General features: G+C 45.0%; 1 protein-coding gene across 6 annotated transcripts in view; it reads right to left on the bottom strand.

Annotated features, from left to right (window-relative positions):
• The window catches only part of TPK1 (thiamin pyrophosphokinase 1), an 831,917-nt gene extending 825,369 nt beyond the window's left edge, over positions 1-6,548 (bottom strand). For 3 of the 6 annotated variants that reach the window (XM_029589578.1, XM_029589572.1, XM_029589573.1), the window contains exons 1-2: positions 6,403-6,548; positions 5,907-5,969 (exon numbers count right to left, since the gene is read on the bottom strand). In XM_029589578.1, coding sequence (XP_029445438.1) covers positions 5,907-5,969; positions 6,403-6,409 — 70 coding nt within the window. In that variant the 5' untranslated portion in view covers positions 6,410-6,548. Of the gene's footprint in view, positions 1-5,906; positions 5,970-6,304; positions 6,366-6,402 lie in introns of those variants that run through there. The other 3 variants (XM_029589571.1, XM_029589577.1, XM_029589574.1) reach the window with 3 other exon arrangements.
• Positions 6,549-26,417: the final 19,869 nt, after the last annotated feature.

Here is a 26,417-nt window from a genome sequence, read left to right on the forward strand (position 1 = left end):
GTGCTGCTGGTGGACAAGGATTGCTTGAAATGCATTCACAGCCCCAGAGAGCAGGCACTTTGGCTGCTTGTGAGGTGAGAAGGTGGGACTTGAAAACACAGCATGCACTTTGGGCTGCACTGGCTGGAAAGCCTTGCAATGCTCATCTGTAGCTTGGGAGCAGCTTCTTAATCAGCCTAAAATTAGGGTCAATATCAGTTTAAACTGTCACTTTTAGAAAATTCTGGAAATTTATGGGCAGGACCTACAGACTTTTCCCCTAAAAGATGTTGAGTCACCACTACCCTCCAAACCCGCCCCCCACCCCCCCCCCCACACACACACACACACACACCATCCCCCACCCTAGAAGATTTAAACATTTTTTTTTAATTGTGTGGGCATTAGGATAGTAAAGAGGGCTTCCTCACTGCTTTTAAAGAGACAGTCCAGCAACCTCTCCAACACAATGTGACACTTGCCTCTTGAAAAGCAGATTTGACAGTCCCTACCTACTTGGCAAGTTTCCCAACGCACTCATTAACACTACCTTCCCACCTCCCCCCCCCAATATGTACACCATTATTCTAGCATGCGGACCCATCAACGAAGCTCACATATCACTAAACCCAGTTATACACCTACAGGACTCACAGAATGGGGGGGGGGGGGGGAGAACTTTTACTGAATGAAAAATAAGGGACAAAAAACGATTATTGCCAAGAATAAGCTCCTGACAACATGTATAACTGATTGTAACACAGATATTGTTAAAAATTCCCCCCGAAGCAGTCGGACAGGCGAAACACGGGTCCGTGTCGGGGATTGCAGTTAAAATTTATGGCAGAATTCTGTGGTGTTAATACAAGGAGTTACCATATTGAATAATAAACTTTCTGAATTTTGCAACAGTGACCAAGTAAAGTTGTGTGTGCACTTTTTGGTGCCTACAAGAATAAGTATCACAACTTATTGGTTGGAAGAGGAGCTATCAACTTGTACAGTTTCGTCAAGGCGAAAGAGGGACTCTCTGCTAGGGGAACTCTCTCACATTACTGGGCGGCCTTTCTGGCAAGCCTTGTACGATGACTTTATCAGAAAGAATTACAGAATGTTTTCTGAAACCACCTCGGCTTGTTACAAATGATGCTACCGAGTAAAGGGTACGAGACTAAATGTGAGACTGGTTACCACCGCATCTCTTCCAAAGATATAGATAATGTAAATTAGAACTGTTCCTAAAACGTACACACTTTATGAATGTGACAAGCGATATATATGGAGAGGGAAGGGTGGGGGGGAGAGTTAAAGGGGTGAAATTGTAGCTGTATTGCACATTTCACTGCTGTTGCTGTCCAATTCAAATTAGACACCTAAAATACAATTTTTAAGTATTTGATATTTATTTTGTGAAATTTAAGCTCAATAAAAAAAAATAAAATAAAATGCAAAGAACAGCTCCATAACGGGACTTTTTTTTTCTTTTTTTTTTTTAACTGCTCTTTCCTGACACTTTCTTCTGATTTCATTCAAATGGACTTAGGTCATTAGTATTTGGCAGCAAACACATTTGTAATAAATAAATGATGCGGACCACCATGCGCCCATCATTTTCCATCGAAGTAAAATAAAAACTAAATTCCATTTAACCTTCCATAAGGAAAAAGAATTGCAACTACATAGGCAAATGGGACTGCTCCTGAACTTACTACTACTTTAAAACGAGTAGATACCTCAAGGAGGCGAATAAAGGCTGCATATGTAGGTGAGTAAATAACCTTCCATGACCCAGATCACAGGCTAAAGAAAACTTAATAATGAAGAGAAAAGCCAGGCTCCACCTCCAATGCACTCCAAATATTTGGTTTTCAAAATACACCAAAACGGCTGCCAAATCTCTCATTTACAACAGTAAAAAAAATTTCAGCTGCTATTCACCTTGTGGAGGCCCAAACTTTTGGAAGTGAATCGAGCCCTTAGAAAATAATGTTATTTTTCTTTCCACTTTTTAAGTGTAATAAGCCACTCCAGGACTTCTGGTTTGGGCTATAATACTTCATGCAACCAGAAATAAAAATGTTGCTACTGAAATATGCTAAAAAAAAAAAAAAAGTATGCACATTATTTAAGTCCTTTTAAAAATGATATATTATTGTTGAATAATGCATTATATATTGCATCTTCAACAATACTGTTAACTGAGATTTCACATTATATCATTCAGTGAGTAATAACTGCACAAAATGAATGCCAGAACCTGATACCTTTGCTTAATCACACACAATAAAATTTAGTTGGTGTTTCTCTTTTGTACAGTACATGGTGTTAAAACTGTAATGTTGGCAGTAAAACAACTGAGCTATATTTCTACAGGGAATGGAGTTTAAAGGACACAAAATACCTCTTTTAAGGGAGAAAGCGCTCAAAACTTCTCTTCAACTTATGCTTGTTTTCAAGGTTTGCCATATTCTATAATTGATTACACGGTCATCTAGCCAGAAGCTTAAATATCTCTTGTATGCTAAAACATCTGCAGTAAAATACTGATATTTTAAGATCTTGGTTGAGTTGTTAAATAAAAGCTAACGAAAACCGTGGCATGAAATGACATATAGCCTAATAAATCCAAGACAGCAGTACAGGGATGTGTACCTTTCTGCAGGCAGAAATGAAGTAGCAAGCCTATAATCCCAGTATCTGCTTGCCTACGAACCAAATGCAGACTGAAAGCTCTTTTAGGAAAAAACCTTACTACCTCATAGTTTATCTGATTCAGCAGAGGTGGCCAACTCCGGTCCTCGAGAGCCACAAACAAGCCAGTTTTTCAGGACATCTACAATGAATATGCATGAGATAAGACTTGCATACAATGGAGGCAGTGTCTGCAAATCTCTGATATACATACATATTGAGGTAGATTTTAGAAAAGTACGCCCGCGCAAACAAAAGTACGCCGGATTTTATAAGATACGCGCGTAGCTGCGCGTATCTTATAAACTCCGGGGTTGGCGCGCGTAAGGGGGTGCACGCTGCCCGTCCCCTCCGAGGCCGCTCCGAAATCAGAGCGGCCTCGGAGAGAACTTTCCTTCGGCCTCCCCCCACCTTCCCCTCCCTTCCCCTACCTAACCCACCCCCCCAGCCCTATCTACACCCCCCCCACCTTTATCACGAAAGTTACGTCTGCCCAAGGCAGGCGTAACTCGTGCGCGCCGGTTGGCCCGCCGCCGCGTGATTCCCAAGCCCGGGAGCGATTTCGGAGGCCTCTGCCATGCCCCCGAAACACCCCCGGGCCAAAACCACGCCCCCTGGAACGCCCCAAAAGTCAAGCCGCCCCCCCCCCCCCCTGACACGACCCCTAGCAAAGCCCCGGGACGTGCGTAAGTCCCGGGGCTTGCGCGCACCGCCGAGCCTATGCAAAATAGGCTCAGCGCCCAGGGAGGGGTTTTAAAGGGTTACGCGCATAACCTTTTAAAATCTACCCGATTGTGCATAACCTGAAAACCAGGCTTGCATTTGGCTCAAGGACGGGAGTTAGCCACCTGTCATATAATGTCTTGTACCCTTGAAGAAAGGAGGTGCAGGGGAGATATGATACAGACCTGCAGATACCTGAATGGTTTTAATGATGCATGTTTCTCAAATCTTTTCCGGGGGAAAGTAAACCGTGAAACTAGGGGTCATGATATGAAACTTCAAGGGTGGGGGAGGAAATGACTTAGAACCAGCATCAGGAAATATTTCTTCATGGAGAGGGTGGTGGATGCCTGAAATGCTCTCCTGGAAGAGGTGGTGAAGACAAAAGCAGTAAACAAATTCAAAGAGGCATGGGAAACACTGTGGATCCCCCTAAAGACTAGAGTTGGAAATTAAGAAAAGGGTGCATGGTGGGGTAACCAACATGGAGCAGCAGCTACTACCTCAACAAAAGATATGGGAATTACTACCTTTAACCAATTAGCATACATGATTTTGATGCAACTGCAGCATCGCTCTCCGCTTAGACAGCAAGGGGGGAGAAAAGGGAATTGGATTCAGGCAACAATGCTGGGCCCTGACTTTTATGGTCTAAGTTACTGGTCACAGACATTATGGATAAAGCACAGGACTGTTTCTACAGCCAAGTCCAAAAGCAAAGCACGTTCAAGCAGCAGCATTGTATGAATTATCGGCAAGACTGCTCACTCTGTCAAAATGTTGCTAGCAGTGATTTTGTTGTGGTTTTGACAATTGCTTGGTTTTGATTTTTACTATTATTTATTTTTTATTTATTTATTTAAGGTTTTTATATACCGGCATTAGTATGCAAACATCATGCCGGTTTACATTGGAACTAAAAAGGAGGAAAGGAAATACAATGAACAGGGGTATTGGGAGGGGGCATAGCATAGGCTGCAGAGGAGATAAAGGCTTGGGGGTAACCTGCACGGAGCGGCAGTTACTACCATAAGAAGCTTGCTGGGCAGACTGAATGGATCATTTGGTCTTTTTCTGCCATCGTTACTATGTTACTATGTACACTGGCATTATGTAAATAAAATAATCTTTAATATTAATTACAATATAATAGCTAATGAAAACAAGACATGTGATCATGATTTTGACCTGCCTACTGAGATTAGAATTAAACTTTGAAAGCAGAGCTATTTTTGAAAATCAGTACATCTTGGTATGCTTTAAAAACTATGCAGGTCAGTGGAAAAAAAATAATTTCAAGCAGAGATGAGCCCATCCGTTTCGGGATCAGAAATGGGTTACAGTTACTTCTCCATCCGATCATGACATATGGTCTGTCATTGTCACAAGTACAATTCATTCTTAATTCTCAACTAGGCCAGATACAAAAGCATTTATACAACAGACATAAAATGAGGGGGGAACCCTTTCTTACATCTGACCCAGAATTCGCTGACATTCTAAAACATTTGCTAATTTTATTGATAAAAGGGGGAAAAATTGGTACTGATGGTTAGAAGCCAGTGGCCTGTAGCAACATACAAAATATGCAATGTAAGAAGTTAGAACTGGCTACCAGACATTCACAGTTAGTATCAAAGAAAAAAGGAACAGTTTGAGATTAGAGGTCTGGGCAATACTGTCCATCAGCAGTGCCTCCTCCCTATGGCAAAGTTGAAACCTAACACAAATAGAAGGGCAAAATCTTAAATTATGAAGATCAGCTACCAGAGTCAATTTTTCTAAAGAGGTCCTACTTTGGCAAGGGAAAAAAAAGTTTTCAGTTGCATTGCCTGAAAAACAATGAATGGTCCCGTGGACTCTTTGGGCCTTATTAATCTATAAAGATGTTTTCCTACAGGCACAGTGTCCAAAAAGTCCTTTCATCTCCCTTTTCCTCCATCTTTCCTTCCCATGTCCTGATAACTAATTAGAAAGGGTAGCACTTTACATTCATGCAGCAGCAGGAGGAGAAAGTGTGGAACTACCACATCATGCAAACCATTTTTCCTGCCTCAAAATCAACCAAAAACATTTCTTTCCTGAAATAGAATATATTCCAGAAAAGTCACCGTGCCTTCTTCTTCCTTATTGTAGTCAGCATGCTCTCCCATTTGTGGTAAAATATAAATGTTGCTATACATAGATGGCATAGCTATTTTAACACTGCAGATATCCAGACAGTTCCTATCCTGAATAGTGTCACTGTATATCCACTTCGATATGTAGAAATAAAGATCAACAAATTATAGAGGCTAGCTTTTTAATGGACTATAATACACTTGTAGCCAACTGCTCCTTTCATTAAGTTACAGCAGAATGATGTTCCTTGAGATAGAGTGTGAGTGTGTGTTAATGCTACCCATAATTTAACTGGGCATGAGCTAAACTTAAAAAAGATAACTTGTTTATTGATCTTTATTTCTACACAGCCAGTTATCAAGCTCTCAAAGCTTAGTTAAAAAGCAACTTACCTGTTGAAAGCAGGCATTCTAATGGAGTAAACACATATTCCATTTCAGTTTCTTTCCCTCGATCTAAAACAAAAACAAACACATTTTAGGCACTTGAATCCTGTGCAGAAACTACTCCAGTTAGGCACCAATATTTTCCAACTAAAAACATGGGCATATTTTCATTAAGTTTAGAACAATCTTGGCACTGGCTTTAAACTGGAGTAAAAGTGTGATAAATCTACATCCCCCCTCCCAAAACAGACAACACATGGCCTGGAAGCGTGGAGCACTTCAGAGGACGAAAAACTGGTCTTAAAAAGTATGTGCCCCTTAATTGGACTGCCATGCACGCTCCTCGCTGCCAGTCACTCATTCATTCATTCTTCACTGGCGTCAGTGGGATCCTCTCCTCCCACCCTGGAAGAGAAGCCTCATTGGTGGCAGCTGGGACAACACATTCCGTCCCTCCCCCGCCCGCCGCTGCTGCCGCCGTCTCCGCGATCTCCACTCTCACCCTCCATGCTGGGAAAGAGAAGAAAAGCCCGCCTCCTTCTCCGTGGCCAGAGCCCGACTGGCGAGCTTTCGCCACGTGCTTCCGATCGCCGGCCGCGGAGGAGGAGGAGGAACGTATCTGGTACGGAGGGTGAAGGAGGGGAGGATCGTGGTGCCGGAAGGACTGTCATGCACTCTTCCAGCTGCTACCAATGAGGCTTCTCTTCCGGGAAGGGAGCAGAGAGGTATGCGCCGTTTCACTGACGCCAATGATTGGGAGAGTGAAGGGGAATGAGTGGGGATTATGGGGAAAGAGCGTGAGTGAACGCATCGGGGGGAGGGAGAGAAGGAAGAGAGTGGGGCTTTGCTCAAGGGGATGAAAGGGGAGTGATCAAAAGATTGAGGGATTGACTAAAGGTGAGTAAGGAGATGGTGGTGGCGAGTGCAAAAGGGATACCTGCAATAAGGGGAGTGGGGGGAAGGGAAGTAAACCCGGGAGAGTGAGCGGGTCAAGCGGGGGAAGAGTAGGGGATGTGGGGTGAGTGGAAGAGAGTGTGAGTGAAGGGATCATGGTAAAAGGAGAGGGTGTGAAGGGAGAAAGTGAGTAGATGGGAGAGAATGTCAGGAGAAAATAAATGAGGGATGGTGAGTGAGAAGATCTCGGGGCTGGGTGGACTGAGGGTTCATGGAGGTGGGGGGAGTGAAAGAAGAAAGTAACTGGGGGATGGGAGAGAGTGCCATTGTGAAAGTGAGGAGATTTGATTGGGTGTGGAGCGTGCACGAGGGGATCACCATGGATGCAAGTGGCGTGAGCAGATAGGAGCGGGTGTAGGATGCAAATGATATTGGCGGGGCTATTGGGGTGTGAAGGGATCAAAGGGGCTTTGGATGGAGCCATGATTAGGGGCCATGGTAGCCAAATCATAAACACGGAGGCTGAAAATGTGATTTTATTGGGGAAAAAAATCACCAAGCAGATAGGATCTCAACATTTTCTTAGGACAAGCAGGATGGTAGTTCTCACGCATGGGTGACATCATCGGATGGAGCCTGGGTACGGAAAACTTATAGCCCAGCAAGCCCTATCCCACGCGTCCAAGCACAGTCCCTCTTCAGTCTCTTTTTTTTCTACGAGGAGCTTTTGCCTTGCAGTTGCGTGAACCTGTGACTTTTCCTTAAAAAATTGCCTTTGGAAACTTTTCCACCGGCCTTTTTGGGTTTTCTCATGACTTCATCGAATGCAGGTCCTTCTTGGTTCCCTCTAGTCTCCCCAGTCAGGGTTTTCAGCAGTTCAGTAAGTTTAATTTCACTTCCGTCCCGTCCCCCCCATGACGGTGGTGCTTCGGTGACCACCTGCTGTCATCATCTCTTGTTTTTTTCCTCTTTCTTTTCATTCATCATGGCCTCATCCGGTTTACATCGGTGCCCCCAGTGTCCGTGGACCATGGCCATCATGGACCTCCACGAGGTGTGTGTCATCTGCCTGGGGGCATCGCACAGTCTGGGGTTGCCGCATGTGCACTCAGATGACCCCTAAGGGATGCGCACTTGGCTTGACAAGATGGAGAAACTCTTCGGGTCGAGGAAATCCGAGCCATCAGCATCTGCGATATCTACACCGATCGACCCGGGAGCCGGACCGATGGATACCAAGCCATCAGCATCGGCGGGGATGTCTGTTTCATCAACTGATCTATCGGTCTCTTCCCGATCGAGGACATCGGGTTCTTCATCATCGACCTTGGCACTGCAGAAAGACCAGGCCGAGCACTGAGGGAAGCCAAGAAAGTATTGGCACTGGTCACCTTCGATGCACGATGCTGGGCTCAGGAAGGCGCTGGCTCATGCCAAGTTGCCCCAGAAGCGACCCCGTGGCAAGGAGTGCCCATCGTCTCTCAAGCCAAGGTCCGCGATGGTCTCCATCAGTCCTGGTGTCATCGCCGATCCACCTCTGGGATCCAAGGAAGATTTGGCCGCCACTCCTACCTCAGTTGGTTTTGGCATCAGCAACTTTCAAGGAGGAGCTAGAGTGCAGGGTCTACTGGCAGTGCAGTGGGTGTTGCAGGGCATCGAACGAGTGGCACCAATTGTGTCTGTGCCAGCACGCGCTCTGCTGGAACTGTTGCTGTAATGGCTTAACGTGCTTATCTGTGTGTTACTGACCTAGTTAGCACCGGTTCCCGGGAGGACATCAATGCCCAGTGGGGTAATGATGGTTCCCTTGACCGATATAGCGGTCATTGCCGGTTCCTCCAAGGAGGAAGCTCCATCGAGGCCTACAGCACCCCCCCCCCGCAATCCAGTTTTGCCGGCACTACCAATGCTTATGCCTCTCAATGAAGGCAGGACACCATTCCCTGAGGACTATAGTGAGGGTGAGACCCCGTATTACCCCTGGGGGAACAACACCACAGAATCTTCCCAGGACTCGGAGGGTCTTCCTTCAGAACCGTCTCCTCCAGTTGAACGAAGGAGGTCTCCTCTGGAGGACTTGACCTTCCCAGGTTTTGTACGGGCGATGGCAGTAGCCATCCCTTTTCAGTTAATGACAGAGGAGGATGCCAGACATAGATGCTGGAAATCCTCCGGTTCGTGGAGGCTCCTAAAGAGTTAATGGCGGTCCCAGTGCACGACATCTTTCAGAAGTTGCAGTTGAGGATCTGGGAGCACCCCCTCACAGTACCTCCCATCAGCAGGAAGGCGGATGGGGTTTACCTTGTCCAACAGGCTACTGGATTTGAGAGGCGTCAGCCGTCGCATCAATCAGTAGTGATTGAATCTACTCTAAGAAGGCCAAGCGAGCTCGAACCCACACCTCAGTGACCCCAGGTAAGGATCATAGAGCGATGGATGCATTTGCCTGCATTGCCTCTTACCAGCTCAACATTTGCCAATACTCACGCAACCTCTGGAAGCAGGTGCAAGAGGTTGCCGAATGACTGCCTCAACAGCAGCAAGACCCCTTCTTATCGATGACGCGTCAGGGTCTGGAGTGTGGAAAACATGAGGTTCGTTCAACCTACGATGTTTTGAAGACGCCATAGAGAGTCTTTGCAGCAGGAATTGGCACCTGCAGAAATGCATGGCTGCAGGCCTCTGATCTCCGACCGGAGATAGAGGAAAGACTCGCTAACTTGCCGTGCACATGAGAGAATCTCCCAGTTGCAGGATTGGTGTGAGATTCTTCAGCAGCTTGTTCACCAGCACGTCAGACGTGCCTCCTCAGCCAGGAGGTCTGCGAGTTAGAGGAAGTCTTTCCACCACCAGAGGAAGTACTATCCTTCGGCCCCTTGTTCCAGTTCACAGAGCTTGAACTCCCGTGGCCATCCTAGCCAGCTCCTCAGCCAAATCCTGGGACAGGGTTTTGACTGGATCATAGAGAGCATGAGCCAGCCACCTGTACCCGAGATGCTGGACCCCCCCAGTCGGGGGTAGGCTATGGTTTTTTGCAAATCAGTGGCCTAGTATAACCTCGGACCAGTGGGTTCTGTCCATTGACTGACTGTCAAGGGTACCAATTAAACCTATTGGGTGTCCTGCCTAACTGCCACCTGTTCCTGTTTAGGGAGCCAGTAGCACATCAGGAGGTTCTGTTTATTTATTTAGGGCTTTTTTATACCGACACTCATGATACCAATCATATCGTATCTGTTTACAATAAACAGCGGTGCAATAACATAAACAGTAGGCATTAACATTAAAAATTAACAGTGAACCATAGGCGAAGAGAGAAAGTTACAATAAAACAGGGATACTTGAACTGGGAGGAGGAAAAGCCAGAGGAATGGCTGACATAGAAATAAATAATTATTAGTCTCAAAATAAATAATATCTGGACATCTGCTTAGGACTACAATATACGCTTGTACTCCGGATTGAATGTTATCAAATATATACACGGTATCCTATACTTATGGCTGTAGCATATCATATGGTTCCTGACTGAATGGTGTTTGTTCATAACAATCAGGACTGATTAATATAACGTCGGAAACCATGTTGGGGGTGGGGAACATCATTTGGTGGACCATGGTGAGTTGTAGCAGCAGGGGATGTCATAGATCAGGGAAGGCTTGTAGAAATAGCCAAGTCTTGAGTTTCTTTCTGAATGTCAGCGTGCAGGGTTCTTGTCTAAGGTCTGGGGGCATGTTATTCCAAATGGTTGGCGCTGCTGTTGAGAAGACTCGATCTTTAGTGGATGAGAGGTGTGTGAATTTAGCTGGGGGGGGTGTAGCGTACCTTTGTATGCTTCTCTGATGGGTCTGGAAGAGAGGTGTAACATGAGAGGGTTGTGTAAATCGATGGGAGTTCTATTGTAGATAGCTTTATGGATGATGGTGAGACACTTGTGTAGAATTCTGAAGTTTACTGGGAGCCAATGTAGGTTTTTCAGGATAGGTGTGATGTGGTCTCGTCTGTTGGAGTTTGTTAAAATTCTGGCAGCCGAATTTTGTAGCATCTGGAGCGGTTTGGTGGAGGAAGCGGGAAGGCCTAGTAGAATGGAATTGCAGTAGTCTAATTTGGAGAATATAATGGCCTGTAGTACCGATCTGAAGTCTTGAAAAAACAGTAGCGGTTTGAGTCTTTTTAGTACCTGAAGTTTGAAAAAGCAGTCTTTGGTTGTGTTGGTGATAAACTTTTTTAGATTTAGCTGGTTATCAATTATAACTCCGAGGTCTCTTGCTTGATTGACCAGGGTGTTGGAATGACTTGTGTGTAGGTTATCATTGTGGTTGAGAGATATGAGGAGCATTTCTGTCTTGGACGTGTTGAGCACAAGATTTAAGGAAGTAAGAAGGTCGTTGATTGCTTGGAGGCAGTTGTCCCAGAATTTCAGTGTTTTTGTAAGGGATTCGGTTATAGGGATCAGGATTTGGACATCGTCGGCGTAAAGATAGTGTTTGAGTTTGAGATTCGTAAGCAGCTGGCAAAGGGGGAGAAGGTATAGGTTGAATAGTGTAGGGGACAGAGAAGAGCCCTGAGGGACACCTCTTGTAGTGTTGATGAGCGGACAGGTCTCCGCTGTCTTAATGGCCAGAGCGGTTGAACCTGTCCCACCAAGGCAAAGAGGGCAGGGATTCTACTCCCAGTACTTCCTGATTCCAAAGAGAACAGGGGGACTCCGTCCCATCCTAGACCTGAGGACCTTGAACAAGTTTCTCAAATAAGAAAAGTTCAAGATGGGCTCCCTGATTCCTTGGGCTCCCTGATTCCCCTCTTGCAAAAAGGGGACTGGCTATGCTCCCTCAATTTAAAGGACACACATACTCACATCGAGATCTTCCCAGGTCACAGAAAGTATCTCAGATTTGTGGTGGGCAAACAGCACTTCCAGTACAGAGTATTGCTGTTCAGGCTAGCGTAGGTCCCATGTGTTTTCACAAAGCATCTGGCCATGGTGGGGGCGCACCTCCGCAGACCGGGAAAACGTACTCCCATATTTGGATGATTGGCTGGTCAAGCACACCTCTCAGATTGAAGCCGATCGGGCCTTGTGCTTGACCATCTGGGTGTTGGAGTCACTTTGGTTCGTCATCAACTATTCAAAGTCCCATTTGAGCCCGTCATCTCAGTTGGACCTCATAGGAGCCCTGCTAGACACGGCTCGGGCAGGAGCCTTCCTACCATGTTACAGGCCAGTCACCTTGGCGTCAGTGGCGGTGATTCAACAGAGCCAGTAGGTTTCAGCTTGGCATATGTTGAGGCTGTTGGGCCACATGTCCGCAACCGTCCATATTACTACCTATGTACATTACATGTGTGTAGAGCCTCCGGGCATGCATCCGAGTCACTCTGTCTCTCCAGGACTCTTTGTCCTGGTAGCTGGTTCTCTTGAATTTGGAATGGGGAATATTTCCAAAATCCCCCTAACCAAATTTTCCTAACCACAGATGCATCCACCTTGGGGATCAGCACCCAGAGCCTAGAAAGCACAGTGCCAGATTAACTTCCTGGAGCTCTGGGCAATCAGGTACATGCTATGGGCTTTTAGTGATCGCCTGTCCAACAAAATTGACTGATACAAACAGACAACCAAGTTGCAATGTGGTATGTGAACAAGCAGGGAGGCACAGGGTCATACATCCTGGTCCTGGGGCCTGTCCCATGGGCTGGTACTCAGGGCTATGTAGGTGGCTGGAATGGAGAATGTGATAGCAGATAGACTTGAGTCATGCCTTCAGACCCCCCACAAGTGGTCTTTGGACCAGGAGGTAATGAACTGGATCTTACACCTCAGGTGAAACCCAGATGTGGACTTGTTCACTTCCCCCTGCAACAGGAAGATGACACAGTTCTGCTCCCTGAACAATTCAGACGGCAAACCAGTCTCTGATACCTTTGCCCAACATTGGGGCAGAGGTCTTCTGTATGCATGTCCTCAGATTCCTCTAGTCACAAAGACTCACTTGAAGCTTCACGAGGACTGAGGGACTATGAGTATCATAGCCCTGCATTGGCCGAGACAGATATCGTTTCCACTCCTTTGGGAGTTGTATATCTGGAAACCGATTAGTCTGGGGACTTCCCCAGATCTCATCACGCAAGATCAGGGCAGGCTGTTGCATCCCAACCTCCAGGCTCTGTCGCTTACAGCCTGGATGTTAACAGGTTAATTCTGCAGCTCAATCTCTCTGAGGATGCGTCTCAGTCCTGGTGACTTCCAGAAACCCTTCCACTAGAAAGTCCTTTGAACTGAAGTGGAGGAGGTTTTCTGTGTGGTGTGAGCAGAAGGCCCTAGATCCATTCTCCTGCCCCACACAAAGACTGCTTGACTACCTTCTATAACTATCAGAGGCTGGCTTGAAGACCAACTCCATTAGAGTTCATCTTAGTGCAACTAGCGCATACCACTGAGGTATAGATGGTACGCCCATTTTTGTACAGCCTATAGCTGTACGCTTCATGGAGGGCCTGCTTCAATTAAAGCCTCCCTTAAGGCCTTTTGCCATGTCTTGAGACCTCAAAGTGGTGCTAGCTCAGCTGATGAAAGCTCCTTTTGAGCCACTGTGCTCCTGTGACCTGAAGTACCTAACTTGGAAGGTCATATTTTTGGCAGCGGTCACTTTGGTGCGCAGGGTCCACGAGCTCCAGGCCTTAGTGACTTATCCACCTTATACCAAATTTTATCATAATAGGATAGTCTTTGCATACACATCTTAAGTTCCTGCCTAAGATGATAACGGATTTACATCTTAACCAGTCAATTGTCCGAACGAACACTGCACAGTTTGGATTGCAAAGAGCCTTGTGACGGGATGAGGGGGGGGGGGGGGGTTAAAGGCACTGTGATGTCACATTTTTACATATATTTAATATTGATTTTGGTTTGAGAGATAATGCAAATTTTTCCTAATTAAGTATCTATAGCATTTTTTCACTGTTTATACATGACATAACACATTAATTTCCAATCCTTTTACCTTTAAATTTTACAAATTTTTAGATACAATGGATAAGGACAAGCTATTCCAGTCGCTCTTCAAATCACTTCTGGAAACATATCCTGACAGATCCGAGGCTGTGCTCCAAAAAGAGGTGGTGGAGCTTTGGAACAATATGAAAAATGAACCAGGCTTACAAACTAGAGTTGAAGATCTTCTTTGAAAACACAAGGCCATTGCTCACAAGAAGAAAGGAACGTTAACAGTGTTTGCAAAACTGGAAAGAAAGACTTCTACAGTTTCCACAGACACAAATGCTCTAGTGGAAGTTAGCTCAATAGCATTGCCAACAGAGGTCAAAGATGAAGATACCCAATCTGTGTCTGAAGCGGTTGTGCCTGAGCTTCAAGCATCTTCATCAGCTAGAAGCACCCATTACAAAACATCTGCACAAGATAAGCTACAAACTGAACTTGATATCTTGAATAATGAATTGACTGGCATATACAATTTAAAATTGGCAGGTCTTCTGTCCTCTGAACAGTCAGATCAATTAAAGGAGTGTGAGAATAAGAAGACAAAACTGGAAACACAGCTACATTTAAAAGTCTCAGAACAGAATCGCAAGCAGCATAGCCGTGAAAAACAAAAATTAAGAATGGCTGAACTGTGTAAACAGTATCCTGATGCTAAGAATATTCTTCAGAAGAGAGAGAAGACAGGCCGCCCACGATTCAAGGAAAACCAGCCAGAGCTCTTGAAAAATATAATTGATATAGCTTGTTATGGTTCAACAGCTCATGCAAGAAATCAGGAAGATATTTATCGCAGCATAAAAGCTCTCAGTGAATTCACAGATGAATTGAATAAGAATGGCTTTTTGCTCTCGAGAAGCTCAGTCTATTTATGCTTGCTTCCAAAACATAGCTACTCTATTGAAGGAAAATGTCATGTCAACACTGTTCCAGTTTGGTTGATTAGAGCCCAGAATGATAAACATGCTCATCACTGAAACAATATATCATCTTGAGAAGTTGTCATCACTTCTTTGTTCAAGGCAAGTCTGTTTTTTAAGTTAGGATGACAAAGCACGAGTACCAATAGGACTTACTGCTACAAACAAACAGGCTGTCATGGTGATGCATGTTGACTACAGGATTCGTTTGCCTGATCATGATTTTGTCATTGCAGAGCACATGAAACAAATTCCCTCAGTTGTTGCTGGAATTGTCATAAAACCAAATGCTCTTGGGAGACCAGATGCTGTTGGTTATGTTGGTCCCACTGATGTTGCCATACAATCTGGTAAACACTCACGCTCAACTGCTTATAGTCATGGTCTGGACTTTGAATGTCTACTACAGCTGCCTGAGTTTGATAGTATTACAAAGACTGAAAATGTTAAACCGGTTTGTTTTTTTCCATTGTGGATGGAGGTCCGGATGAAAATCCAAGGTACTAAAAGGTCATTGATGTATCAGTTCACCACTTTTTGAAACATAACTTGGACGCTATATATGTTGCAACAAATGCACCAGGTTGCAGTACGTTTAACAGGGTGGAGCGACGAATGGCACAGCTATTAAAGGAGCTGGCGGTTGTAATATTACTACATGATTACTTTGGAACTCATCTAGATTCCCAAGGTCACACAATTGACATCGACTTGGAGAAATTAAACTTTGGGCATGCAGGTATAGTGCTTGCAGAAATATGATCAAATGTAATTTTTGATGGATACCCAACTGTGTCAGAGTATATTCAACCTGACATGTCAGAACTGGAAATCAGTGCTTTGCTAGGCAAATCCTCTGATTGGTTTGCCACATATGTCCGTACAAGCCAGTATTTTTTGCAGATTTTCAAGTGTACAGATAATTGCTGCTCAAGATTCAGAAGTGATCTGCTGAAAGTTGTTTCGGGACGATTGGTGAAGATGAGCCAAACTTTCCAAGTCTGTTTGTCACTCAGTTGCTTAAGGATAAAATTGTTCTTCCAGTAGAGTTTGAGAAATACTCACAGCTTTCATATGATGCTTTTTGTCCTTCCACCCATGATTCTCTTGGAAGTCGAATATGTAAGACCTGTGGTTTATATTCTGCCTCTGTTGTGATGGCAAAGAAACATCAATCTGTGCACAATGCAGCCTGTGATTTTGTTTTTACTGAAAAAGATAAGACCCATCAATTGCTGCAAAATATCAAGGGGAGCTTATGGCAATAATTGCATGTCAGGAAAATGAAGACTTAGAATGGTTAAATGAAGAACACATTGACACAACTGCAAATGAAAAAAAGACAGTTCTTCCTGTTATTTCACTTACATAGCACTTAAATTGCCCATGGAAAGAGAACTGATTTATGATTTCATATGTCAAATACTAGTTTGATGACACAGAGTTTGTGATATACCTTAAATGTGGTACACAAATAAAAAGTAATTTCTCTCTTTATCAAAACTGTTCCAAGTGGGGGGGAGGGGAGGGCATAGATTTTGTGACATACTTACTTTGGGGGGGGGGGGGGGTGTCAAGAAATTTGTGACACTTTGTGATGGGGAAGGTGGGAAGACAAATTCAAGAAAAAACGTAACATCCTTTATGGACAGCCCCATAGCCGCCTATCTGGAGCAGACATAGTTCATAGAATAGGCTGGGAATTGCCAATGCCAAATAGATGCTATCCAGTTGGCTAGCAGACTGAATCTCCTTCTGTTGTGTCTAGGTGGGACTGCACTTGGAGGGTCATGTCAAGGCTCATTCTGTCAGAGCCATAGCTATGTCAGTGGCCCACTTGCGAGCAGTTCCCGTGGATGGATGGCCGACAAGACAGTAGGCTCGGCCAGCTTGTCCTTCGGAATCTCTTTGAGGTGTTAAACCCAACTCTCCCTGCCTAGGGCCCATTGTTTGGGTTCAGGCTGACTCCCTCTCTGTTACTAACAGCACTGTGGTTGTTGTGCCCATTGGCACCTGGTTTGTGCTTGTTGGTCCTCTTTTGTGTTAGGGAGCAGCCTGTAGCTAGGGATTCACCCATGTGTGAGGACTGCCACCCTACTTGTCCTAGGAGAAAGCAGAGTTGCTTACATGTAACAGGTGTTCTCCTAGGACAGCAGGATATTAGTCCTCACGAAACCCTTCTGCCACCCCTTGGAGTTGGGTTTCTCCAATTTTTTGTTGTCATAATTCTATGTTACGAGACTGAAGAGAGATCCCGCATGTGTGGAATAGGGCATGCTGAGTATACTCAGTCAAAGTTCCAGAAACCTTGACATAAATTTTCCATGCCGATGTCACCCGTGTGTGAGGACTAACACCCTGCTGTCCTAGAAGAACATCTGTTATAGGTAAGCAACTGTGCTTTTTCTAGTCTAGTACAGCGATTCCCAACCTTTTTTGTGTTGTGGCACACTTGGCACATGGTTCATTTCATAATGGCACACCACCACCTTCACAATCATCTTCTCTTCCCTGTCACCCCACCACTGACACCATCACCTTCTCTTCCTTCAACCCCCTAGCATCATCACCTTATCCTCTCTTCCTTCTTCCCCACCACCCTGGCATCATTACTTTCTCTTTGATTCTGTCTCCCCCGTCCAACCCGGTATAATCACCATCCCTCTCCTTCCACCTCTTTGTGGCATCATCACCACATTCCCTCTCCACCCACCCATATATCACCACCACCTCTTTCTGCTCCCTTCACCCTTCTGGCATCATTAACACCACCACTTCTTCCCTTTCTCTGGACATAACCTTGTTTCCACCTCCTCCCACTGGCATTATCGCCACTTTTTCTTTTTTATCCCTTCACTCCCTGGCAACCTCACATTCTTTTCCCTCTCCCCTGGCATCATTACCTCCCTCTATCCCCTGGCATCATCACCACCTTCTCTCTCTACCCACTTGGCATCATTGCCACCGTCACTTTCTCTTCCCTCCACCCTCTGCTACCACCATCATCTTAATCTTCCCTATCTCCTGGCATTATGACCTTCATCCCTTACCTCTCCTTCTACCCTTCTGGTATATTGTCCAGCCACCCAGCTCCTCTAGCCCTTGTTATCATTACCTTCCCTCCCCTCCCTGGCATCTTCACCTTACCTTCCCTCTCCTCCACACCCTATGGCACATTAATTCCCCCCGAGCCAGGACAAGCCTGAGCAGCATTTACCCACTGCTGCTGCTTCCTCTTCTGCAATAGTAACAGCACGAGGCCAGCGTATCTTGCAAGAGAAAGCTAGCAGAGAGGGAAGCAGCACAGCAAATAGGCGCTGCTCTCCTACTCCCTCTGCTGACAGGACATCCTGCAGGCCAGGAAGGGAGAAAAACAAAAGACTGTGTTTTCGTGCCTGGCTCTTCTCGTGGCACACCAGTTGGGGAAACACTAGTTTAGTACACACTCACTCTTTTCCATTTGGTAGAATCCGAAATACCTAATTTTCCTAAAGTAATTCCTAATGGTACAGACTTTAACCTTCCATGACATTTTTTTTTTCAGTAGTTTACTGAATTTATTCAAACCAAATCAAATAGTTCTGAAAAATTATGAAGTATTATCAAAATCAACGTAGCAGGGATAAGATGTACCATAGAGCCGTTTCCTAACAAGAAACGAGACCTCATTCACTACTATCAATGGGTTCAGATTTTGTTCTCAGGTAATGCCTTTCTATAATCTACAGACTCTACCCAACATATGTTACAATAGCACTAAAATAGATAGAAAAAAAAATCATTGAATGCATGTTTTAAAAAAACCATCCACAAGAAACTACGCATCTCACAGAAACCCAAGTAAACCCTTTCTCATGGTCTTGTAGGCTGACCCTCCATCCTAAAGCAGAAAACATGCTCGTCTCACTGTCCAGTTTCAGACATACAAAGTCACTCTCTTGATGTTGGCAACATCTGGAATAGTGCACATGTAACATGATTATAGCTTGGTAGCACAAAACAAGGGACAACAAGATAAAAACACCTGTCCAGTCATCACTTGGACTTTCTTAAATATACTCTGAAATATTTATGCTTACCTGCTCTTCAGGAATCAACGGGGAGAAAAGCAGAATGAAAGCGCATAGAAAACTTTACTTATCTCCTTCAGAAAACTTCAGAAAGCATGAAGCTATGTGGTAATGGAAGGCTAATGTGCATCAAACCAGAAAAGAGCGAGTCATTTCCATCTATGCTGCCATCCCCATAATTGCTTAAATATCATGGTAGGGATTTTAAAGCTGAGTAGTTGGTGTGGATGGGCAGACTAGATAGCCTGTATAATCTTTCTGCATCACTTCTCTATGTTTATTACCTTTCCCATAAAGATGCATCATTGACTGCTCTGATTGTATAACCCACTTTTTTCTTACTCAAGAGGCTCAGTACTGCAGCCTCTGTGCTGTTTACAGCAACCCAGGACATGAAGGGTAGCAGTGGGAGAAAGTGAATCTCACATACCCAGCACAAAGGTTTCATCTCTGCCCCATCAGTATAGCAGTACTCTTGTCTAGGAGATCTCTACCACAAATATACAGGTGGCTCAATTTCATATATGGCACAACACAAGAATCTTGGCCACCACATCCATCGCTGATGTTGGAAATAGAGGCTTTCCTAATACAACTATGGGCAAGCTACAGCCCATGGGCCAAATCTGGCCCATCACCATTTTTATTCCGGCTTGCCTCTCTCTCTCTAAAATGTATATTGTATGAGGCCCGTGGTGCAAGAATGACACGCTGGTGGATTTCCCACAATGCCTAGTGTACCTGGATGTAATTCACCTTGAGCTACAATGAAAAGGCATGAAATACACTAAAAAAAAATAAATTCTGCCACCAAGAAGAAGGCTGGAACTGTGGCACATGGGTGACATGTTGACAGGGTTCCCCCGCCAGCAAGAAGAGGCCCTGCAGCAGGCTTCCACCACCCAGCCAGCAAGAAGAAGACACAAAGCCGGTAGGAAGGGTGAGTCACTGGGTTGGGTTGTGTAGGGAAAGGAAAGGGGTGAGTGCAGAATGAATGGGGGGAAGTAGAGTGTATTACCAAAGGAAGAGAATGAGTGGGAAGGATGGGTGAGTGAGTGATAGGAAGGGGTGAGTGACTGAGGGAAAGACAGAAGGAGTGGGTGAGTGACGGGTGGGAAGGAGTGGTGAATGAGGTAAGGAGGGGGTGATTGACAGGCAAGGGAAGAGGGGAGGGGATGAATGACAGAGGCAGGGGAGTGAGCAGAAAGGAAGGGATTGAGTGGAAGGGTGACTGACTAGGAGGGGAGGGGTGAATGAGAGAGAAATGGCAGAGGGGAGTGAGAAAAGAGGTTAGAAGAGTTTGTGTCTTTGTATATAAGGAGAGGATAAAGTTTGTGTGTTCTCCCACCTCCCCTCCAGACTGGTGCTCAGGAGGTTTCTTCCCAGGTTAAAAGGGGGAGCGGTAAGGGTGCTGTCAGATAGCCCTTTGGCAGTAGCATATGTAAACAAGCAAAGGAGGCATCCAGAGCGCCCCCTCCCCCCCCCCCCCCCAGCTGCAGAAAGAAGTGAAGGCCCTAATGAATTGGGTGGAAGCACATCAGGGAGCTTTATCAGCAATGCACATAGCAGGGAAAGACAGTCGTCAGGTGAATTATCTCAGCAGGTACATGCTGGACCCTGGTGAGTGGGAGCTCACAGTGGAAGCATTTGTGGAAATAGTGCAGGCTTGGGGAAGACCCTGCTGGAATTTAATAGCAACTAGGGAAATTCCAAAGCCAGGAAGTTTTTCAGCTGAACCAGGTTGCAAGACTCAGAAGGCATAGATACGCTAATGCAGAAGTGGCCAACGGACAAGTTGCTTTATGCCTTTCCCCCTTGACCAATGATAGGAAGGGTGCTCTGGAGAATTTTGTGCCAAAGGTGGATGGGTATTTCTGATGGTTCCAGATTGGTCTAAGCGCCCATGGTATGGGCACCTTATAAAATTGAGAAGGGAAGGTCCCATCAGATTGAAAGGAATCGGGGGACCTCCTGTACCAGGAACCTGCAGTCATGGAAGACTTTGTTCCTTACTGTTTTACAGTCTGGCTAGGCCGGAGGCTATTCGGACACAGTGGTCGAGACCCTGTTGAAGGCAAAGAAGAGCTCCACTTCCATAGCATATGGAAGAGTATGGAAGGTCTTTGAGGCATGGTGTAACAGGAAAAACATCACACCCTCTAAGACAAGTATAGGGGCAATTCTAGAATTTCTCCAGGAAGAACTAGAGAAAGGACTAGTGCTGGCCTGTTCTAGAGGCCAGGTAGAGAGGACCTCAGTAGGATCCCATCCAGACATGGCACACTTTCTGATGATAGTGAGACATGTATGCCCCCCCAGTATGCCAAATAGTGCCAGCATGGGATCTGAATCTGGTTCTGAAGGCTCTGGGGAAGGCTTTCTTTGAGTCGCTGAAAGAGGCATCCGTGAAGGATGTAACATTAAAAACTGTTTTTTTTTCGGTAGCAATATGCCCTGCAAGAAGAATCTTGGAGTTGTATGCTCTAGCGTGAGAGACCCTACCTGGTGTTCCAAAAGGATAGAGTCATGATCCACCTGGTCCCATCTTCCTTCCAAAAGTGGTATCAGAATTTCATATGAATCAGGAAATATTATTCCCTGCATTCACAAAGGAGGAATGCAGAGAGAGAAGCTTGCCTCTCCTGAATAGTAGGAGGATGCTCATGAGATACCTGAAAGTCACAAATGATTTTACAGAATCAGACAGGTTGTTTATGCTGATTGGTGGCCAAAGGAGAGAGCATTCTGCATCCCAAGCATCTATCATGGACAAGGAAAGCAGGTACCATCGGAATTGAAAACACATTCTACCAGAGCATAGTCTTCGACCTAGGGAGAGAAGAGGGCAGCTTCCCCACAGGAGATGTGCAAGGCAGCGACCTGGCCATTGTTGCATTCCTTTGAAAAACATAACAAAGTTGGTCTTCAATCAAGGGAGAACTAGAGATTTAGCAGGAAATTGCTGACAGCTATAGAGTCCATACTGCTCTGGCATAGTACTGCTGTGACACATTTCAAAAGTTCAGACTGTTCGGCAGGACAAAAAGGCAGGTGAAATTTAATCCTACCTCTTGATTTCCTTTCCTCGAATGCTAGCAGACCAGGCTAGATCCCCCCCCCCCTTCCAGAATAAGGAGGGAGAAAGGAAGGGTTCAGGAAACAAAAAAAAAAAGCCTAGTGAAGTGCATCCACGCACCCTGAGGGGTTTGCTCGTTGTTCAGCGTTTCAAAAAAACAAAACACGGAAAGTGGAGAGCACTGAAAGAAAATAGAGCCATGGAGCGGGGACTGCTGCTCCTATTGCTTTGTCTGGTGTAGCCATCATTTATCTGCTTCTCTCTTTGTGCAAAGAGTGATATTTCAAGAGTTCAGACTGGTCTGCTAGGACTCAAGACAAGGAAATTAGCAGGGATTACATTTCACCTTCTCTCTCTCTCTCTCTCTCTCTTTTTTTTTTTTTTCTCATTGCTCCTTATCTCCTCTGAATCTTAGAATTCCACCTCTGGTCTTCTTCTTACACTGACATATCTGAAGAAAGTTTTGTTGCTACATTTTACTTCTTTTGCTGTCTTTTCTTCCATTTGCCTTTTGGCCATTCTGACTTCTTTTCCTACTTTTTTCAGCTTAACTGGTTATTCTTTCCTGTGGGGTTTTTTTTTTAAATTTTTGTTTTTTTGTGATCCTTTTTTTGAATGCTAATATTTTGGACCTTACTTTTTCAGCCCCCTCTTTGGAAAACCATACTGGATGTATTTTCTGTTTCTTTTATTAACTTTCCTGACATAAAGATCAGTCACCCTTGCTGTAGCTCCTTTTCGTTTAGCCCACCGTTCTTCTATGTCACCCACTTTCTCCCACTCTGCTAAAGCCTCATTTAGGAACTTCCCCATTCTACCAAAATCAGTATACAGAAATGACAGCAGAAAAACACCATATGGCCCATCTAGTTTGCCCATCCATCTAATGAATTTAGCTTTACAATTTCCATCACTCCCTTAGAGATCCCCTGTATTTATCCCATGCTTTCTTGAATTCATATTTTGAAAAACTAATGAAAAGTGCCTGGCGTTGCTCGAGTAGTCTGGTCTTTAACAGATTGTGTGTATGTCTGTGTGTGTGTGTGTGTGTGTGCTCGCGCGCACCTCTGTGAATGTGTAGGTATCTCTGCCTGTATGTTTGACTGTCTGTGTTTTGTGTGTGTGTGCTTTTCCTGCCTGGCCGGGGGAGGGGGGTCCTGTTCCTGTGTATTTGGGAGGGCTGTTTGTGTATGTGTGTCTGCCTGTACCTGTGTGTGTGTGTGTGTGTGTGTGTGTGTGTGCGCGGGCCAGTGTATGCACATTTGTGAGCCTGTGCAAACTTGTGTGGATTTATGCGCGTGCCTGTTCCTGTCTGACCCTGTGTGTAGGAGCATGAGAGACAGAGCTTCACAAAAAGAGCATATTAGCAAACATTACCTGGTGTTGCCCAGGTTTTCAGGCACACACAGGTTATTATTGACCAGTGGGTGTGCATGGGAGCATCTGCCTGTGTGAGTTTTATCTCTGCTTGTATGTGTGTGCATGTGGCTGTGTGTTTGTAACAGTGCTTTGTAGACAAAGCATAGTGTCTTTGCACAATGCACCTTCCACTGGTCTGGGCACCGTCTGGTGGCCACAGACAGGGCTGTGACCAATAAACCGGCACAAGCCTTTTTACATAGAAAGATAGATGAGGCCCTTTACTGCCTCGGTGGGAATATCAAACCATGCTGTCAGTCACTGGTGCTAAAGGGGACACCTCCCAGATATTAGATTCATTGTCTCTTTTTGTTAGTGCCAGAATCAGTATTGCCCCTTCCCTCGTGGTTTTCATCATCATTTGTTTGAGGGTAGCCCCTTGAAGGGAGTCCAGAATCTCCCTGTTCCTACCCAAGTCTGCTGATTGGACTCTGAATATTCCAAAATTTCCTAATTGCATTGTTTAGAATTACAAAAGTACAAATAACAAGCCTGCAATGCCATCTATCATTCAACAATTTTATTGTCAAGTCACCACTGAACCTATTTATCAACTTGCACTAACATACATTAAACACACTTTGTTAGATACTAGGCCTCACTGAGATTAATGGAACCTTCTGAGTAATAACGTATGTTAGCACACATAGATAAGCAGGTCCCATGTTTGAAATTTTATCTCCCCTGTACTTTCCTTGAGCTCCCGAAGGTGGCTATGTAGTAATTTCTCTGACTCCTAAACATTTTTGCGTGCCATCCACATTTTTTAAATATTTTCCCACCTCAGGTTATTTTTTATAAGAAAGCTCAGAATAGGAACTTAGAAGAAAAGAGGTTAACGTCGGCATGTATTTATCATTCTTATGAGCCTGTAACTCCTTTACACCACTGTAACCCATGAGTGGCTGATTCTGCCACAAGTTCACACTCTACAGGCCGGGCTTACAGCAACAGTCCTGGCTTACAGCAACCGTCCTTACTGTTGGGCAGGGTTTCTACACCTTAACTCAAATAGAAACGAGAATGACCCCCCCCCCCCCCCAAGTAAAACTAGTGAAAGCACCTGTCTCAGAGAAGGAAAGGAGCGAATGGGGGGGGGGGGGGAGGGGAGGGGAAGCTTCAAACCCCCCCAAAAGCAAAATTAAATTAAAACTTTTTCACCATAAGCAGGAAATCAGTTTAAAGTTTTTTGTTTCTTTTTTTTTCCTTCATGCTCAACAGCAGACACAAAAAAAAGGAATTTCCAAAGCTTTTTAGCTTGGTAACATGGTTTGTCTGACAATTGCTTTCCTCTGATTAACAGTCTATTCAGACATTCACATCTCGTGTGCTTTCTAGTCTTGTGGAAATTCTGCGCTAATGCAGAATTCCCCTCCTGCGCAGTTACGCAGAATCTTGGTCAGAATTTGGCAGAGTCGGTGGGCCAGCCTCTGCTTGTGGCACACCAGGGTCTGCTTCGTCACAAGTGGGATGGCCTCTGCTTGCAGTATGCCTAGGCCTGCTTCATTTTCACCATGAGCAGGATGGCCTCCGCTTGTGGCGAAGATGGAGCAGGCCCCGGCATGCTGCGTGCAGGACAGCCTCAGCTCGCAGCGAAGAAGAAGCAGGCCCAGGTATGTGTGTGTCTGTGTGTGTAAGACTGTGAGCCTGGGGAGTGAGAGAGCATGTGTGAGGAGGTGTGGGTGTCTCAGTTCTGCTCTGATAGGCAGCTTTAAGTGATTGAGACTTTTTTTTTTGAGGAGTCCCCTAATAGGTTACCCTTTCTACTTAGAACCCCATTTCACACAAGTTTAACAATTCAGTGCTCTGTAGAGATGATACATTTATTGAGCTCAGTTAATTATTTATGAGATCAGAACCACTCAATAACTCAGAGAGAGAATCTTATCTTAACAAAGTGCTGGTTGTTTTTCCAGTTCTAACAACTGCAGCTGTTCAATGGGAGAGAAAAGTAAAGAAGAGGAAAAAAAATTAAAAAGGAATGAAATGAAACTAAAAACAGCAGTAAAATGACAGTAATAGCACAGGTCATTTCAGAGGTTCAAAATGATTCAGGAGTTACTGATTTTCAGACTTCTGTGATTGAGGTACAGGGGACCTAGACACCATGTCATGGGTGCCAGAGAGAGGGGAGCCTATGTGAAGAGATTGTGAAGGAGTGTGTATATGCGTGAGAGATCGGGAGCTGGTGTATGTGAAAAAGGGATTGTGTGTTTGTGAGGATGCTTGTTTGTGAGAGAGGAAACCTGTATGAGGGTGTGTGTATGTGTAAGAAAGAGAGCCTGTGTGAAGGGATCTGCGTCCATGTGAGAGAGAGGGAGCCTATGTATAGGTAGGGTGAGACAGAGAGTGTGCAGGGGTGTGTGTGAGAGAGACATAGGTAGCCTGTGTGAGGCTGTATGTGTGAGAGAGAAAGGGAGCCTGCATGCGGGAGTTTATGTATGTGAGGGGGGGGAGTCTGTATGAGGGTGTATGTACATGAGAGAGAATAGGGAGCCTGTATGAAGGTGTGTATATGTGCCCTAGAGAGAGGGAGCCTGTATATGTGTGTGTGTGAGAGGGAGGGATAGAGGGAGCGTGTGTAAGGGACAGTATTGAGAGAGGGGTCAAACTCTGAGAGTGGAGATGATGGAAGGGATTGAGCCTAGAAGGAGAGGGGAAAGATAATGGCAGGTGGAGGAGTTGCGGCCTAAGAGGGCAAAGTGAAAAGAGACTAGCCAGGGGAGCAGGAAGAGAGGGTGGAAGAGATACTCTTCAGTGATCTTCTAGGGAAATTCTGCTCAAAATATTTAAAACTCTGCATCTTTAAGTAATAACTTTTATCTGTATTATATTTTAAATTAATTACTTAAAGATTCTCATGTGTATTTTGGCCCAATATAAAGTATGCAGAATTTTAAGTTTTGTAAGCAGAATTTTGCATTTTTGTGTAGAATTCCCTCAGGCGTAACTTTCAGATGAACCGCGAGGAGGCATTCCCAGAGGTGTGCTTAGGCCAGAGGGGATAAGGGGGAAGGAACATAGCACACATGAATGCACTGTTGTATCCTCTCAGACACCTGCATAGAAGCACAGGTGTCAAACATGCAATTGTTTTTCACACGCATACTGTACTTTTGCGCTAATTTAGAAAAA

The sequence above is a fragment of the Rhinatrema bivittatum genome, chromosome 2 (assembly GCF_901001135.1).
Source record: "Rhinatrema bivittatum chromosome 2, aRhiBiv1.1, whole genome shotgun sequence".
Classification (NCBI taxonomy): Eukaryota; Metazoa; Chordata; class Amphibia; order Gymnophiona; family Rhinatrematidae; genus Rhinatrema; species Rhinatrema bivittatum.